The 18,968-nt window shown below is 49.0% G+C and overlaps 1 protein-coding gene across 3 annotated transcripts in view; it reads right to left on the bottom strand.

Moving 5' to 3' along the window:
- The window catches only part of ETS1 (ETS proto-oncogene 1, transcription factor), a 132,970-nt gene that overhangs the window by 104,577 nt on the left and 9,425 nt on the right, over positions 1-18,968 (bottom strand). For 2 of the 3 annotated variants that reach the window (XM_006111157.5, XM_089773345.1), the window contains exons 2-3: positions 18,478-18,560; positions 10,120-10,258 (exon numbers count right to left, since the gene is read on the bottom strand). In XM_006111157.5, coding sequence (XP_006111219.1) covers positions 10,120-10,258; positions 18,478-18,549 — 211 coding nt within the window. In that variant the 5' untranslated portion in view covers positions 18,550-18,560. Of the gene's footprint in view, positions 1-10,119; positions 10,263-18,477; positions 18,561-18,968 lie in introns of those variants that run through there. The other variant, XM_006111158.5, reaches the window with a different exon arrangement.

Below are 18,968 nucleotides of genomic sequence, written 5' to 3'. Positions count from 1 at the left end.
CCTATGTGTCTAATCTACATGCCTCTGACGACAGACGCATGTAGTCTAGACACAGCCTAAGGTGCCACAGCATTGCTCATTCTTCTCAGCTCCCACTGATATGAATGTCATTTGGAGATGCAGAAGGCCTGCACCTTTGCAGGATTTGTCCCTATGTAGGAGCTCAGTCACTTCACCCACTTCTGGGGTAGAACGCAACCCTGCACAATGGCTTAGCCTGTATAATGGAGCATGATTCCCTGTCCCACTAGTGCTGAAGAGGATTGAGAGATGGCGTACAATTACCCAGGTGAATTTGAGCCACAGCACAAGGGCTGAGAGCCCGGAGTTTTGTGCATAGTGCAGCAGGAAAACCAAATGGTCTTTGGTTGTATGATTCAGATGAAAGGAACAGAGACCATCTCTCTTTGCTGCTGAGTGAAAATGAGTGCCCATTAATGGAGAGAATTGTATTCATTCTACGCCAACTCCAGAGCCTCCATTTGGAGCAGGAGGTATGATGCCATTGAGTTCCCAGCCAATGAGATTCGGCGGGTGGGGTTGAAGGCATCCAATGAAACCAAATCCAGTCAGGTTTTAAATAAAGCAGGCTCCGAGGGTATAGCGTTTGTGAGGGGCTGTATTGGCTCAGCCCTGGGCTGCTGCAATCAGGGCAGCAGTGAATTAAGAGACGGTGCAGGGGAGGGAAGGAAGAAAGCAGGAGAGAAAGATAGTGATGAGCCCAAGATGGGACAGCTGTTCTAGACCTTCATGCAAATTCATTCCCTTCATTTAGCCTAGTAGTGAACAGACATCCCCAGTGCCCCCTCTTAGTCCCACCTGTCTTCCTCACGTGCCCCTTTCTCTCTCTGCCCCATTCCCCACCACCACGGCCCCCTCTGCTGGAGAGGTGGCGAAAGGGATGGGCCAGTGGGAAGGCCTGCCAAGGGGGCCTGAGAACTGCAGCCGGGGTTCCCAGACACACACAGATGTGCTTTCCCTGTGAAAAGAAGCCCATTCATGTCTGCAGAGAGAGAGCGGGGGAGGCATCGGCTTCAGGGGGTGGAGGGGGCAAGTGTCAGCGAAGGCTGAGAAAGGGAAGGAGGCTGCTGTTAAAAATAGGATAAAAGAAGATGGAAAAATGCAGAGCATTTTGTTAAGCAGCGCTTCGAAAATGTGCTGCAGCTGGAGAAGCCATTGGGGGCTGGGCCATGCTGGCCTTCACTCCCCCCCCCCCCCCCCACCTCCTTCTTCCTCTGAGAGAGGGTCTGGAAAACAGCCCAGAAAATGCACACAAAGAGCCTTCCTCTGGGGAACTCCACTAGCGATAGGGGGTGGGGGGAGGAGAAGAAAGGGGGCGCGACAGGGCATATTTCACAACAAATATGGAGCCACAGAGGCAGGATCTTTGTGGGGGAGTCCTCCTAGTCCCCAGTCACCCAGCTGTGAGCCCCCCTACCCCCCCCAGCCTACTCCAGTGAATATATGTCTGATTCTTGAGCCCTGCCACTGCGTGATTCTGAGTGAAGAGCACAGCACAGTGAGTATGTGTGCTGGGAGGGGGAAAGAAATCGGGGGGTCCCCTTTGGTCCTGAGGGGGACAATGAATGCCATTTTGCCAGCCATTAACACTCGGCCCCTGGTCGCATTTTGCAAGGCAAAAAGAGTTTGAACTGTAGGTTAGTACCCATCACCTCAGACCTAGTTCCTGGGCCTCTAACAAGAAAATGCCACTGACGTACCATTGAACTGGTCTGGCCAGAGCTCAGCTGGTGGAGCAGTTTTTATGAGCCTGCCTCAGCTTGCTCACTGAGAGCAGCCAGGCCCTTTGAATAGGGATCGGAAACGTGCCCTGGAGACAGCTTGCGCCACCGTTGCTGCACCACGCACGAGCTCCGTTTTGCTGACAATTCAGCCGAAGAGGAGCAGTTGGGAATAAAATGGTCACACACCAACATTGCTCTGCGGCAGCCTCCCAAGTCTGATCAATCAGCAAGGAGGCGCTCGGATTGCCTCACGACCTGGAACCATGGGTGGGGGAAGCCACTGCCCTCCCAAACCGCCAGCCTGACTCCGCCCACACTCCGCCCCAGAACGCCTTCTGTAGGTGTACTGCAGTCGGAATGCTGCCCCTGAGCTACTGCCCTTTCCAAAAAGCTGGGATCACATGCCACCTGCCCTCACCATGCTCAGGGGGCATGCTGCCCCGCCTCCCCATGGTGTGGGGAGAGGGGAGCTGGAGGCAACTTGGCTCCCATGGGGGGCGGGGCCTCAACAGAAGGGGTGGGGTTGAGGCTGGGGGCTGGCTTCCTCCAGCCTTACCTTCACCCACCACCCATGTCTAGGACCCAGTACCACAAGGGGCGTGCTTAGAAGGTTAGGGCTCATAGCGAGATGAGGACAGGCACCCCACTGAAGTGTCACATCCTCACCCCATCAACTTTGTTGGCTCCTTCTCTACCTGATGTACCACAAGAGCTGAGTGATTGAGGGAAGGCAGGTGGAGGGAGGGAAGGAATGAAGGGCCTGGTTTAGATGAAGCACCTCAGCCGTTAGCACAGGATGAGCCTGTACCAAACCTTGGTGATTCCCATCTGGGCACAGACGGGCAGATTTACACACAGCAGGAGATACAGCAGGTCTGACTAGAAAGCAGGGAAGGAATTTCCAGGCCAGCGCAGCAGATCCAAGCAGGATTCAGGGATTCATCAGAACATTTCAAGCCAAAGATCAGAGTGTTCCAAGTGGTGCCAATTTTAATTTTTCTGTTGGGGAGAGATATCTATATTTAAGCATTTCCCCCTTTTTTAGCTATTGAGATGTTCACAGTTGTAGGGAATGATGGGGGAATCAGACAATTGGGGGGGGGTCAGAATCATTTAATACAGTAGACATTGAGATTCCAGGAGTTAAAGCTTTATAACTGTTGAAACACAAATGATCAACATCATCTGTCAAAATATACAAAGCAAACATCCTTACGTCAAACTCCAGTAAATTCTGAAGCAGCATTTTTCTTACTTTGCCCATCTGGAAATGCTGATTATTATCCATGGAAATATATTTTTCATTGGTAAGTATGTGCATTTATGGTGAAACTGATATTCATCAGCAGAAATCTAAGCCTTCAAAGCCTACTTACGAAACTCTGCGAGCCTTTATCCTGTCTTTGGGGCATTCAAGGTGTTTATTCAAATAACCCCATTGAAAACAATGGGACTGTTTGTACAGTAAGGTACTAATAAGGAGGGGCAGAATAAAGCTCTTAGTAGGTATTTCTGCCACATCCTAGGCTAGGTTTTAGTCTTGTTTATTGCTGAACAAAAAGGGGACCCAGTCTGGTTGCCCTCGGCAGTCAAGACCCATTTAACAAAGGGATGCTAGTGTATGATCTACAGTGGGACACACCTCACCCCTAGGATTTGTTGAATGCCGCTCAAAAAGATTTATGGAAATTTCCTCTTCCTGAACTAGCATAATTTCAGCCATCTCGCCCATTAAACAGGATGACCTTACTTATCACTAAGCCAAACAAACTTGTGTATAATGGCAGAGCCCTACTGAAACGTCCCTAGCTGCTACAGAAGAGTCTGCCAAGAATATTTCAGTTTCCAAATCTGAACACTACCCTCAGATCTGTTTCCCTCCACCTGGTTCGTGCTAGTCCTGGTACCTGGCTGACAACTGGGGAGAATGATGGATGGCCACTCATTCTACTGAATGTAGGGTGACCAGGTGCCAGGTTTTCAACTGGAAACTCTGGTTAAAAAGGGGACATGACAGTGCCCAGTCAGATCTACTGACAGAACAGCTAAAGTCCAGTTACTGCAGGTGGGGAGACATTGTGTTATTACTCATGCCAGCTTCTAGTCAGCTGGGGCTGCCTCCTACCTGCTTTGGTCAGCTGCAGCTCCCAGCCTTGGCAAAACAGGTGAGCTTCTGCTGCAGCCGGAAGTTGGGGTTGAGGGGAAATGCAGTGAGTGATGGGGGAGATGGGAAGAGGAGAGGAAAGGGGCAGAACCTAAGGGGAAGAGGCAAGGCAAGGCCAGAGCATCCAGGGACGAAACAAGGCAGGGGCGGAGCCTTGGGACAGGGCAGGGGCGGAGCCTTGGAGGGGAAGAGGTGGGGCAGGGGAGGTTTCAGCACTCTTGCTGGGATGTCTGGTTTTTAAATATTACCAGGTTGGCAACCCTAACTGAATGGTGCATCCTGGGTGACGGTAGAGTAAGATTCTTACCTCAGCTTACCCCTCTATGGGTGCTTCCAATCACCTTGTCCCTCATCTGCTGAGTAGAATAAGAAAGTGCCAATGGGGGGAGGTTCTGGGATTGTGTGGAGGCCTCTCACAGAGTTGTTAATGCTTCACTTTGCACTGGTGACCTATGAAGCCAGGCTTCCTGAACTGGGCTTGTTTAGTTTGGAAAAAAGAAGATTAAGGGGGGACATGATAGCGGTTTTCAAATATCTAAAAGGGTGTCACAAGGAGGAAGGAGAAAATTTGTTCCTCTTGGTTTCTGAGGACAGGACAAGGAGTAATGGGCTTAAAGTGCAGCAGGGGAGGTTTAGATTGGACATTAGGAAAAAATTCCTAACTGTCAGGGTGGTCAAATATTGGAATAAATTGCCAAAGGAGGTGGTGGAATCTCCCTCTCTGGAGATATTTAAGAACAGGTTAGATAGACATCTGTCAGGGATGGTGTAGATGGAGCTTGGTCCTGCCTTGAGGGCGGGGGGGCTGGACTCGATGACCTCTCGAGGTCCCTTCCAGTCCTATTATTCTATGATTCTATGAAAAGTGAAGGGCCCTGCTTCTTAGAAAGAGCCTTTGGAGCCACCTTACAATGATGAACCAGCTTAGGACAATGGCACAGGCTACCTTCTTCTGTGGAGATGGTTACATTCCTGACTGCCTAAATCCAGGGTGAGAAGTTGACTGATTCAAATCAGAGTCTTCACCAGAAAATGGACAAGCCCCCCATGACCATACAGTGACTCCCAGGTTGCCCAGCCTGGCTGGGCCGGCAAGACCCTGAAAACAGAGCTCAGCTGGCATAAGGTGTCACCTCCACTCCTGCACTTGTTCAGAATGCAACAGGAAATGCATCCCCAGGGCCCAATCCTGTTCGGTGCAGAGAGTCTCCTGCAAAGGGCAGAGCACCCATATTTCCCACCAAGGGAGGAAGGCTCAGCCCCCCAACACTGTAAACATTTACACTGTCAAATCACCTGATTTTCCATTAAGGCTGGGGCTACAAGGTGAGTAGAGATTTAGTTTTTCTGAGACCCACATGGCCCCCTTAGCCACAAGACCCCCGATTTGGATCCCCCCTTGAGCACTGCTAGGGGATGGGGCTGTTTTTCCTTTTTGTTCGGGAAATTGAATGTTTACAGAAGACAGCCTGGGCTACAGACACATCATGAGCAGACCAGTGCCCTGAAAGCAGCCATACAGTAAATACACCCCAACCCTGCAGTGTCATTCCACAGCCCCACCCAATCCACCCCTCTCAATGCCCCTTAGCCCTAACCTGCAGCATCCCCTGCTGTCATGCCTCCCTGCTTCCCCCAAACACACCCCTCAGTCCTCTCAGCTTGGAACCTGCTCTTTGGTCTGCAGCCCTGAGCCACACTCCACTCAGCTCCTCCACTCCCATCCAGCTCTGCTAATGCCCTCTGGGCTGACAGAGACCTAGCTCATTTTATGAGCTTCAGTGCTGAGCTGAAATTCCAGTCCTAGTCCCTCAAAGGCCTCTGCTTCTGCACCGCCTTCCTCAGCAACAGCAGACACCAACTGCTTGAGCAGACAGAGCAAGTGATGCAGTAGTTACATTTTTACGTGCAAAAGTTCACCATGGATTCAGGATGGGCCCTTCACTTTGAGGCTCATGACCAGGGAAGATCAAACCTTTCCTGGCTGTCTGCACCACACCACCCAGCCCAGCTGCAGCAAGTTACGCTCTTCCATCTCTGTGACGCAAAAAGAGGGATAAACATTCCAGTTGCAAATTCTTGCATTTTTAAAACAGAACCCCTTCTCCCATCCAACCCCCCAATTTTTATGGTCCAGTTAAACTCCAAGTCACGCTTTGCCCTGTTCATATCACTCCATAATCTTATCTGACTTAGAGTGCAATGTAAATAAACTCTCTCTAGCATCAAAGGCAAAAATTCTTCTGTTCGGGCAAGTGACTCTGAAAGTTTGAGCAAAGCTGCAGTTTTGTATCACAAAGGGACACTTTTACACTTTGGTTTTCCTTCTGGTTCTTTTATCAACACGAGGGCCATCAAAACAAAATAGCCTCCTCTTCTTAAAGAGGTTAGAAGGCAGCATAGGACTTAGTTGTGTGACCAAAGAACAGAGGAGCAGAAATGAAAGTGCGGAGTGGTATATACAAATAAGGGTTTCCTCTCAAGTAAAATTAGAAACTCTTCTAGACCATAAAGGCAAGAAAAAAACCCAAAAGGTAGATTAAAGAACAGTAGAGAGAACTGAGAAGAAGAATATGCTACAGATAATCAGAGGTCCTGTCAGGGAAATCCGATTTCTTTTTCAGATACTGCTACATGAAAGACCTGAGCTAACGTCCGTTGAGGCCAATGGGAGTTTTCAAACAGGCTTTGGCGCAAGCCCTGATTCCTGCAGCTATGATATTTCACAGACCCTGCTGGAGGACAGGGGGCTGGGTCACAGGTACTCCCATTCCGTCCAGAGCACATTCTTGCAGAGAGGAGGAGAAACACAGAACTTGTCCAGAGCAGTGTTTGAAGTGAATCCAAACGGTGCAAGCACAGACTGCGTCAGGGCAGAGACCCGACGTGGTGGTCAGACAGGTCACCCACAGAGCTGAGCAAATAGCCACCTTCAGAAATGAGAGGAATATTCACTTGCATTCAAAAGGGAATTTTAGTTCAACCACAGCCTGCCGCCTGCTAACATAGCAATGCTTGAGCTTCATTACCATGACTACTGGTGTGCACACACACATGCATACACACACACACACACACAGACCAAACCCCAAAAATGTTTTTCATTCAAATGCTTGAATATTTGCCAAGAATGAATTTCGAAGGATACATTTGATTGTAAAATTCACCAGTTCTGTTGCATTCATCATGTGTTTTCATGGCTTTCCCCTGAACAGCCTAGCCAATTTCTATAACTACCAGTGGGGGGGGGGAGGGCAGGGTGCCAGCACACACCCTATGCAGCGTCGAAGCCTACACAACACATGATAGGCTTACATGGGACATAAGTGAGGCAATAACCTCGCATTGGCTTTCTGCCCAGAGGTCACTTTCGCCCAGTCTGAATTTTATCTTAAGTGCTTATTTGGCCCTGTGTTCCCATAGTATGTGAACATCTGCCTGTTTTTAATGTATCTATTCTCACAAACTCTTAGGGAGGCCAGGCAGTGCTATTATCCCCATTTTATAGAGGGGGAAACAGAGGCACAGAATGACTTAAGTGTTTTTCCCTGCTCTGCTGCAGGCACTAGACAATCCCATCTCTTTGGAAGTGTTCATGTTGAACATGCAATTTGAGATTTGCAGGGTGTCAGTTAGTGGCAGGAGGGAGCACAAATTGCAGCATGACTGTAGTATTCCCAGTCTGAACAATCTACAGAGCAAGAATTAGTCATTGATTATATTTGTAATGACTTTCAAATTATGAATAAATTGGAGAGTGTCATGGTCTGGGGGAGGCGGGCAAATAAAAAGCTAAAAATGATGAGTGTTTGTATTAAACTGTCATGCAAAGACCCCCTCCCCCCCAGTCAGGCTCATAGCCGGGGCTAGGTTCAGTACACACGTTTTGTCAGTTGTCCGTTTCTAACTTGGGCTCAGCTCCACAAGTGGGTAGTTCTGTGAAGAAGAGGTAGGAGTTTCCAAGCCACAAACAGAGGAAGACACCCACTGATCATCCAGCGGTTTGACACTTTTACCTGTACACCAGTATGGAAGCTTCACCTGGTTTTTGGTGTTATTTCTGTGCACGTCTAGCCTGTGAAAGTCACATGCAAGGGAGAACAATTAGTGGGGTATCACCTAAGAACCTCCATCATTGATCAGTCCCGGCCACTCCTGGGTTCAGAATCTTGTTTGACAGATGGGTCACATGTGCAGAGGACAGACAGATGGATCGGGGGATCAAGAGACCCATGAATTTGGTTGTAAAGTTGGCACTACAGCTCTTTGCTTGGTGAGGCAATGCTGGATAGTATCAGATTGCAAACATCAGCTGGGCATGATGGTAAGCGGGAGAGCTCGCCCCCTTAAAGAGACTGCAGTCTCTCACTCCGAGTTAATTGCAACACAGGGCTCTGAACTAGGGGGGAGTAGGAGAACGAACGAAGTCCTAGCTGGAGAATTCTTTCATTGACCAAAAAGAAAACCAAGACCTTTGACTTCCTACAGAAGCCATCTCAAGGAAATGCTTCCAAATGTAATACTATTCCCTAGTTCTTATGTCGCTCTTTTCATCAGCAGAGCTCAGAGAACAGGAGGTGAAGATCATTGTCCCAGTTTTACAGATGGAGAAACTGAAGCACATAGGAATTCCTGCAAGGCCTCCCAGGGGCAGAGCCAGGAATACAAACCATGTCTCCGGAGTCCAGTTCCCATTCTCTATCCACCTAGCAGCACTGCCGTCTTACGGACAGAGTGTGTTACTGGCATTCGCATCTTCCCTGAGAGGACTGCCCCGTTTTACAGATGGGGAAAACGGGCTCATTAACGTAACACCAAGATTAAAACACAGAGGCCTCAGGGGCCTGTGTTCAGTGCAAACTGTGCCCTCTTCACTAACAATCTGCAAGGAAGTCAGTCCAGATGGAGGATGGGCCAATTCTAGTAACCAGGTGCAGAACTACCATGGAAGGGACCAGCAGTCTGGCTTGCCCCTCAACACACAATCTTCTTTGCCATCAGCAAAGGCCCCAAAGAGGAACTTGTAAGCGCGAGGCCTGACATTCCATTCAGCCCAAGACAGAAATGTATGTTCACACTACAGTGGACCTGCTGACGCACCCCCGGCAGTCTCAGCTTCAGAAGAGAGAGCACCAGGGCATCTCCAGCAATGTCACTTCACAGGAGTCCAAATCCTTGCCTAGCAGTTATCCACATCGCAAGAGTCAGGCGCCATGGTAATCTACTTAGATGAGCCAAGGGGAGAACAGAATCTGGAACCCCAAACATAGGCCTGTACCTCATGAGCTAAAAGGAGAATTTCTAATTGGGCTAAATAACACTAGGGCTTTTATCTTTTAGGCCTATTGCCAGTAAAGGAAGACAGTCACAAGCTTGCTTTCACTTCAAGAGCTGTTTTTTAAGCAGGGGGGCCATGTCTCCCCTGCCTTTTGAGAACCTGAACTCCACCGGGATACAAAAGGAGGACACACAAGGCTGTCCTGTGGCTCCTGACCAGAGATGGGTGGCAGGGCCTATTCCTGGTTGGCATGACTGACGGACAGACGGGCCAGATTTCAGTGAATGGCAGGGTGACTGACTGCTCACCTCACCGTTGCCCCCTATGACACATCCCCACTCACTGCTGCAGTCCTGGAACTCTGTCAGAGGAGTCAGTGTGCTAGGCCCTGTACAAGCGTTTCAGTCAGAAGAAGGCAGACCCCTGTCCCAAGCAGCATACAATCTTATATCAAGACAAGATCTGAGCAGAGGACAGAAGTAGAGTGGGGTGGGGAGGATCACAAGATAACCTGAAGATTAAGATAGCCCAGTAAGCAGTATAACCTTAAAAAACAACAAAAGAAGTAGGCTGTGCCCACAAAAGCTCATGTTACCATCTGCATGCTACCAGACCATTCGTTGTTTAAGTTTATCTTGTACAGGCTAACTCGGCTACGCCTGAAGCCGTGAGCAGTAATTATTGCTCAACCCAGCCTCGCTGTGGTCAGATAAGAGGTTTTCATAGGCACCACCGTAAAAGAGGAAGTTGGTGCCTTTTGACCAGGAGGTTGCAAAGTTCCTTGAAGAAGCTCTCCTCTAAAAGACCCAGCATGCTGCTCTTTAGATGTGAGCTATCTGCCAAATCCTGCAGAGGACACAAGTAAAATCCCCTCCATGCTCACCAAGACACTTTCAACTCCTCCCCCACCTTTTAGTAGAAAGAAGGCCTACCTGTATTGTAGTGTTCTAAGCCAGTGGGCACTTCTTGAATGGCTGTCTCATCCCAGATTGGGTAGCAAATCCTTTGCTGGTAGCAGGTGGACTGCAACCCACAGCTCATCCAAGGATCTTCATAGGGATTGGCAGCACCCTGCCTCAATTACAAGGGAAAGACATCAGCTGAGAAGCAGATCTAGGCACAAACATCACAACTGTTTCTTCCAACAAAGTCTCATGAAAATGTCTTCCAGGAGAAATTTCAATACCGACATTTTGTTCTGTCAGATAAAAATATATTTTGCGGGGGTGGGGAGGAGGGCGGGGCGAGTTGGGAAACAAAAGGTACAACAGACAATTCAAAAAGAAAACAAAAATCCAGAAGGGTGCAGAAAGCCCCAAATATTTTCCTCCGCCCACTTCTTCAGGCATGAGGGGTTTGGAAAGTGCAGCATGCAAAGACGTAGGCTGACACGAATCCAAACACCAAAATGTCTATTTTTCGTCCTTTGCTCATCACCAGCCCACCGCCCGGAACAAGCTCCAATTCGTGAGGATCCACAGCCACCAATTAAAGCAGGCAGCAGAAACCTGACAGACAGAAGCTGTGCAGCCACTTCCAATCCAGCCCTCCCCCAGAAATCACTCTGCTCCATATTCTGTTGCCTATGGGTGCAAGCTGCAACCCTTGTCACCAACGGGGGAGAACTGAGCTAATATTTTGTAATACTTCCCGCCTGCTCCCCATCTGTTTGCGGCCAAAACTAGCTGATAGAGTCATAGAATCCTAGGGCTGGAAAAGACCTCAGGAGGTCATTGAGTCCAGCCCCCTGCCCAAAGCAGGACCAACCCCAAGTAAATCATCCCAGCCAGGGCTTTGTCAAGCCGGGACTTAAAAACTTCCAGGGATGGAGATTCCACCCCCTCCCTAGGGAACCCATCCCAGTGCTTCCCCACCCACCTAGGGAAATAGCTTTTCCTAATATCCAACCTAGACCTTCCCCACTGTAACTTGAAATTATTGCTCCTCATCTTGTCATCTGCCACTACTGAAAACAGCCTCTCTTTGGAAGCCCACTTCAGGAAGTTGAAGGCTGCTATCAAATCCCCTCTCATTCTTCTCTTCTGCAGACTAAATAAGCCTCAAACCCTCAGCCTTTCCTTGAAGGTCATGCGCTCCAGCCCCCTAATCATTTTTGTTGCCCCTCACTGGGACTCATTCCAATGCATCTACATCCTTTCAGTAGTGGGGGACGGGGAGAGAGGGGGCCAGAATTGGACACAGTACTCCAGATGTGGCCTCATCAGTGACTTCCTTAGATCTGCCGGCAACGCTCCTACTAATACACCCCAGTGTGCCGTTAGCTTTCTTGGCTACAAGGGCACCCTACTGACTCATATCCAGCTTCTCATCCACTGTAATCTCCAGGTCCTTTTCAGCAGAACTGCTGCTTAGCCAGTCGGACCCCAGCCTGTAACTATGCTTGGGATTCTTCTGTCCCAAGTGCGGGACTCTGCACTTGTCCTTGTTGAACCTCATTCTTTTGGCCCAAACCTCCAATTTGTTCAGGATCCCTTTCCACATGTGCCCATGCTTATGGCCTCATCATGCTGCCTGGTAGTCCAGCAGCTATCAGGATCATCCAGCAGCCAGGCTGCCTTTTCATATCCATTCTTCACCCCCTTTTACCTAAGTCACTTCTTTCCAAGGCACATAGCTCTTTGCAATATTTGAGTATCCCATTTTGAACAGCTCGGCATGTCGGGTGATTGGCCACAAGTGAGGGTGCTAAGCCCATGAAAACCTGGCCCTGGGTGCATCTGAAAAAGTGGACCCACCTGAACTGACCCTAAAATATGAGAATTAGTCAGTGAGAGGAGCTGTATCGTGTCGAATGATTCATCCTGAAAGCACCTCAATTGGGGAGCAAGCTGGGTCATTAGAAGGTCAAAAAGGCCATGAGGCATAGTAAGAAGTTAAGAGATCCCAGGTCTCTTGTCTTGTATTTCAGGACACTGAAGATCAGGCTTGCCAATGGGGGGGGGGGCAAAAGGAGCAGTTGCCCCCAGACCTTGTAAATCACCACCAGAGCACCACACAGAACACTCCATGTAGCCCTGAGGGTTGTGCTGGCACCGCCCCTTCAACCCATGGCCTCACCTCTTCTTGGAGCACAGAGCAGGTCCCTTCTGCCTTTCCCAGGGGTCCAGGGAAGCTGTTGGCTACCTTGCTGAAGATAATGACATTTGGATGAATATCCCTTCCTCATTGTCTTCCTGGGAATGCTCTGTCCACAGAAGACACTTAGGGTGTGTCTAAACTACATGGCTCCATCAACAGAGCCATGTAGATGAGGCTGATCGGCAGAGGGAAATGAAACCATGATTTAAATAATCACGGCTTCATTTAAATTTAAATGGCTGCCGCACTCTGCCAACCAGCTGATGATCAGCTGTTTGTCGGCAGATCTGGGCAGTCTAGATGCACTGCGGTCGACAAAGAAGCCTTTGTTGACCGGTGCAGGTAAACCTGGTTTCCTTGTTGACCACGGCGCGGCCAGACTGCCCCGATTTGCCGACAAACAGCTGATCATCAGCTGGTCGGCAGAGCACGGCAGCCATTTAAATTTAAATAAAGCCTCTTTTCGCTCTGCCGATCAGCCTCATCTACATGGCTCCGTCGACAGAGCCATGTAGTTTAGACACACCCTTAGTCAGCAGAGATCATGGGAACCACACCCTGTTCTGCTTTGCTTGTGCATTAGTGGTTGGTTTTTCTTAGCCCCGGTGCACATCCCACCACCAACAATTAGTGTTTTGCCAGTGCTGGGGGACACATTCATCCCTCAGACCTGAAGGCACACAATCCGTGCCCCCTCTGCTCTGAGGCAAAGCTGCACAAAAGACAATATTACAAGGAGGGAAGTGGGGTTTGCCACAAAAGAGCAGCCTTATTCCAGCTGGGGCAGACTCCTTCCCAAAAGAACATTCCCCCAGAGAAGCACGCACTGGTAATACCTCCTAGCATAGGTGACTGGTGCCTGCGAAGGACAGGGGTGCAGAGAGGGCTACCCAGAGGAACTGGGAGGAAGCATGAGGGAGCACCCCATTGAACCATCAATATTTTAGCAGGGGCAGAGGCAACAGGGGTGTGTTGAACTTATAAGCTATGGTGGTTAGTGTGAGCAAGGCTAGACATTGAAAGGTTATGGGCTCAAATCCCACCAGAGTTTCTTATGCCTCCCAACTGGTCTTGACCCGTCCCCTCCACCTTAGGTGCTATTGGGACCACAAGGTACATTTCCTGGGAGAGTCAGGCTGGTTTTAGTCCTGTCATGATAGCAGTTTTCAAGTGTCTAAAAGGGTGTATCTAAGAGCAGGGAGAAAACTTGTTCTCCTTGGACTCTGAGGATAGGACAAGACACAATGGGCTTAAATTGCATCAAGAGAGGTTTAGGTTGGACATTAGGAAAAACTTCCTAACTGTCAGGGTGGTTAAACACTGGAATAAATTGCGGAGGGAGGTTGGGAATCTCCATCTCTGGAGATATTTAAGAGCAGGTTAGATAGATATCTATCAGGGATGATCTTAGACAGTGCTTGGTCCTGCCGTGAGGGCAGGGGACTGGACTTGATGACCCCTCGAAGTCCCTTCCAGTTCTAGAATTCTATGATTCTATGTGACTTCTCCCCACTCTCCCCCTCCCTTCCAGGAACTAGGGAACCCACAGGCTGATTATAATGACTATAGTTTGTCCACACCTCAAAGGCTCCAGGGATGGAGGCATGGGGGAGAGGGACCATCGTCCGTTGAACAGGTGATATCAGGAAACATGGAACTCCTGGATTTGCAGGGCCCAAACTCTTCCTCCAGTTCCTGCAGTGATCTGCAGCAGCAGAGCTACTTCTTGCACACAGGCAATGGGAGCAGTAAAGGGGTTTTGAAGAAGTAATGAGATCATGGAAGGAGATTCAAACAGGCTGGAGTTGGAGGATGTGTCATTACTCCCATGGCAGCGATGGACAATCTAGGCTAGTGAGAGGACCACATGAGCGGTCCCCCTTCATCTGAGTGGGCTGCAAGATTGTCATAACCAAGATGGCCTCCCAGGACAGGGCAGTGTTGTTGACTGCACTTGAGCGTAGCAGCACTTGATTGGCTGCAAAGGGAGCTCTCACAGTCAATGTGGTGTGCAATCAGCACCCACCTTACTGCACGTGCCCTGGCTTTAGGTGTGAGCCAGTTTAGTAATGCCGGTAAGAAAAAAAACGACACAGACAGAAACCAGCAGAATCTGGCAACCCTGCACATAGAACCATAGAACTGGAAGAGACTTCAGAAGGTCATAAGTCCAGCCCCCTGCTCTAGGCAGGATCAATCCCACAGTAAACATAATGTCTCACAGGCCACACATAGAAACCCGATGTGTCGTGTGTGGCCCGTGGGCAACCTGCAGCCCACCACTGTCCCACAGGCTCCCACAATGAACATGTGCCCCCAAGCACCAATCCAAGTGAGCACATCTAACAAGGAAGCAATAGGGTGCAAAGAGCAGGATCAACGTGCCCACGGGAGACTTCCCAGCCTCATGCAGTGACACTGCTGTTACTCAAGATACAGAGAACCAGGCCTGTTTCACGCTAGACTGAAAACGCTCTGAAAATGAGTTGGGCTGTTTTCCCCGAGAACTTTGATCTGCTGGCACAGAGATTCAGGGTCTCTCCAGCAAAGCCCCACCTATCGCTAGCTCTGCACACACCGGGACCCCAGTAGGACTTCTGAGCTGACAGGCAGTAGGAGGTCATGGCCCCAAGTTGTCAGGAACTCAATGAGCCGGAGACAAAGGGTAAGGGAGGAAGACAAGGAGGCCAGCAGTAGTAAGAGAAAAGAAATATGGTGCTAAATTCCATGAGTGTTTGAACTCAGGAACATCCATCGGTTAGGACATTGGGCTGGGACTCAGAAACCTATAGCAGAGGAGGGAAACAAATCTGGATCCCCCAAGTCACTTTCCCGCTATGAGATTTAATTTGCAAACTATCAGAGGGGTAGCCGTGTTAGTCTGAATCTGCAAAAGCGGCGAGGAGTCCTGTGGCACCTTACAGACTAACTGAAGTGAAGGAGCATAAGCTTTCATGGGCAAAGACCCACTTTGTCAGATGCATGTAGCGGAAATTTCCAGAGGCAGGTATAAATATGCAGGCCAGAATCAGGCTGGCCTGATTTTTGCAAACTGTAGAAGAGGGTTTATATTATCCTATCCAGAAGCACTGGGGTCTGATCATTGTTACACAGGGCTGGCTTTACATCAGTCAGTTCTGCTTGTCTAAGGTTTGTCCTTTATCCAGTGCCTAGATAAATCCAGACACAGAGGACGCACCAGCAGGGGCAGGATGGTGGGACTTTTCAAAATGGCATTCTACGGTGAGTGTGAGGTTGCTCTGCCAGAGTCCTGGTTGTGGAGGTGGGGTTGCACCATATCCAGAAGCATTTAAATGTCCTGTGTTCTGGGAACACATGCGTGGCCATCCTAGACTCTGGGCTGCTCCACGCATAGGATTCCCAGTTGCTGCAGTGAAAGTTTTGGGCGGCTGCAGAGTCCCCTCAGAAGGACAAAGTCGAACAAATGCTAACCAGCACAGTGCTTACTACCATGAGTCATGCAGTCTCATGCAAGCCATGCTAGGTGCAAGACTTAACAGAACTGGGCCCTTGACATGCAACTCTGGAGGGCACCTTAGAGCTCCCAAGATGCACCACAGATATGGACCCAAAGCAGAGAGGATGTTGTAAACTAGCAACTGCCGTGTGTGACCCAGATCCCAGCTCTGTCCCCCACAAGAGGAGCAAAAGAAGAGCATAGTTTAAGACACATGCCCAGATACAGGAGTGTGGGTAATGAATAAAGTCCAGGAGTCAGTTCTTAGTCTACTATATATCTGAGAGAGTTTGTCTGTCTGTGCATGAGACTGTCTTCCTGTCTCTTTGTTCAAGAACTCCTAAACTGTAAGAGGTAGGATCACCAAGTTTGGTGGGCAGCTTCCTATTATCATAACATAAAGCAAGGTCTGGGTTTGGTTGGGCCAGGACAATGGGATGTGCCTGGAATGGGACTGCTTCTCATAAAACACAGCTGGAGGATTCTCTGCATCTTGGGGTCTTCAAAGTATTTGAAGGCTTCAATATCTGAGATATAGGTGAGAGGATTATTCTAGGAGGGGTGGGTGAGATTCTGTGGCCTGCACTGTGCAGGGGGTCAGACTAGATGATCATAATGGTCCCTTCTGACCTTAAAGTCTATGAGTCTATGAGTAAAACCATGCAGAAGAGAGACAGACTCATGAGGCAGATGAAAGGGGCTGGGTGGCGGTGCACACATCCAGGACTGTACCAGCCCCAAGCCGCCCCCCCCCCCGGTGTCCTACCCATCATCCAGGCTGAAGTCCCCTCTCCCCTGATTCATATGGGGATGCTGTTGGCTGTTCCCCTACTTTAGGGAGACAAGGGAAAATGCACAATTTGCTCCATTCCTCAGTCTAGCTGGGGAGCACAAGGGGCAGACGAACCTGGACCTGCCCCAGGCGGGGGACATGCACCCTGCCCCAAGCTGCTGAAGTGAAAGAGGGCTGGAGTTGTCCTCTCTCCCCAGGGCAGCCTGCACACTGATCCTCATCCCCAGCCCCATCCCAGAGCCATGACTTAAATCAAACAAAACAAAAATTGATTAACAACCAGAGTAAAAAGCATTTGATCCCAATCAATCAAATGCTTCCCTTGATTAAATCCATAGCAACCAATCCTTTGGTGCCAATAACAGCAGGATCAAGCCCAGATAAATGCCTGGCCACAGGGTTATTCCATTCAAACGAGCCAGGTAACCTCCAGCACAGTGAGAGAGATGGATGCTGTCACCTGTGATAACAGGAAAAAGAGCTTTCTTCCCCTCACACCCTGTCCCAGCTGTTTCCAGGCCTGGGCTCTCCATCACTGGCCACACATTAACCATTTCCTTCCCACTCTGTTCCTCCTAAAACTATGTGGAGGTCAGTGGAACTCTGAGGTATCTGATCTCTGGAACAATATATTTTTTTTCCAAGAAGAAAAAATGTTCCCAAATCAGAAAAGAAAAAAGATCATTTTGCTGCTGATGGGGGTGAGATGAAAGATTTTCTATGGGGAAATATGTCCATTTTTCATTAAAGAAACAGCATTTTTTTTCCTCTTTCAAATAATAGAATCCTAGGGCCGAACGAGACCTCGGGAGGTCATCGAGTCCAGCCCACTGTCCAAAGCAGGACCAACCCCAACTAAATCATCCCAGCCAGGGCTTTGTCAAGCTGAGACTTTAAGAAAAAAATCAATAGTTTGAAGCTGAAATTTTTCACTCTGAAGTGATCAAATAGTTTCATTTTTATGTCTCTGAGCAGAGATTTTTCCAGAACTTTTTGTTGTGTGAAAATTTTCACTATTCCAACTTTTTTCCATTTGGGGACAAGCGAGAAAGAACTAAAACACTGAACTTTATTCTAAGACGGAAATTCCACTTTCCAACCAACTCTACTTAGCACCTAATTTTAGCATCCCAAATCTATAGCTTTCATGTGCCCTACCTAAGTTCTTATTCTGTACTTGTCATTCGGGTGGACGAGTGCCTGCTGATGCAATTTTAGGGTGTACATCTGTGCCTATGTGATCGAAATACCAGAGACACTGGGATAGAAGGTTAGTTTCAGGCCCCTGGGACAGCCTCTTTACCCGACTCCGTCAGTATGAAGGAAACAGAATATCCCAGATCAAGAACACTTGCAACCCTTTGCAGCTGCTATCATTGCAATGGGAGAGCAGATCAGTGGCCAGCTGCCAAGTATTTGCTTAATAGCCACCCACGTCAGAGTGTTCTGTATTCCATATAACGTTTCCTTGCACTGTTGCCCACCTTCTCCCAAGAGGCAAAACAGAATCTGGCCCAGAACCTTCCTCCAAGCTCTGATCAAACCTTGTCTGACATTTGAAAAATTAGGGATGCCTTTGTTCCCAGCCCATTACATGTGCATTCATCCCAGGAGGTCCTGGATTTGGGTTAGGGCCAACTTTGGAAAAGGAGGCATGGATACATCAAAGGTCATTATCTTAACGTCATTGCTTTGACTCATGTTGATGCTCCTACATCCAGCTCAGATTTGCAAGCCCAAGAGGTTCAGATAAGGTTTGGATAAGAGCTGAACATGTAGCGGCTTCTCTGAATTAACAGTATCTCTGAACTACTTGACATGAGCCTGTCTCTACTGCCAAGCAGAGTTTCTCCAGAGGCCTGCAGCGCTGTTCCAAACTCCTTTGAGATAAAAGAAAAAGAACCCAACACCCTTCCTTACCATCACGCCCGGACGAGCCAGAGGATAAGGGGCTGGGCTTCCAATTGTTGTGTCCATGTAGTAACTCATCATCCCCAAGACACCTACAAAAACAGAAGTGGGTGATTAGCTGCACTACCTAGGAAGCCTGATCTGACAGAGGGGCGGAGGGTGAGGTTGCAGGACTAGGTCCTTATTCCCAAGAGAAGTCACACACAGAAGTCCTATTGATCTCAATGCAAGGAAGGGCAGCAGAACTGGGGTTCAAAAGCAAAAGAGACCTAATAGGCCAGTTAATTTATCCCTGTCATGACCAGTGCAGGGGTGTTCCCAACAGTTTACTCCCACCTGTCTTACTTAGACCAATCTTATGTGGCTCTTGCACTTGTGAATAGCAGCCTCACACAGAAGGCCTGATCGGACACACTATTCACAGGCAACCTCGGTGAAAATGGAGATCAGTTAGAGAGACCGTGCTCCTCTCCTGCCCTCCAGGTGGGTTGATCTGCTTC

Source organism: Pelodiscus sinensis, chromosome 25 (assembly GCF_052426305.1).
Source record: "Pelodiscus sinensis isolate ZL-2025 chromosome 25, ASM5242630v1, whole genome shotgun sequence".
NCBI classification, from domain to species: domain Eukaryota; kingdom Metazoa; phylum Chordata; order Testudines; family Trionychidae; genus Pelodiscus; species Pelodiscus sinensis.
The sequence above is the reverse complement of the archived record's forward strand: the minus strand, read 5'-3'. Positions and strand labels throughout refer to the sequence as shown.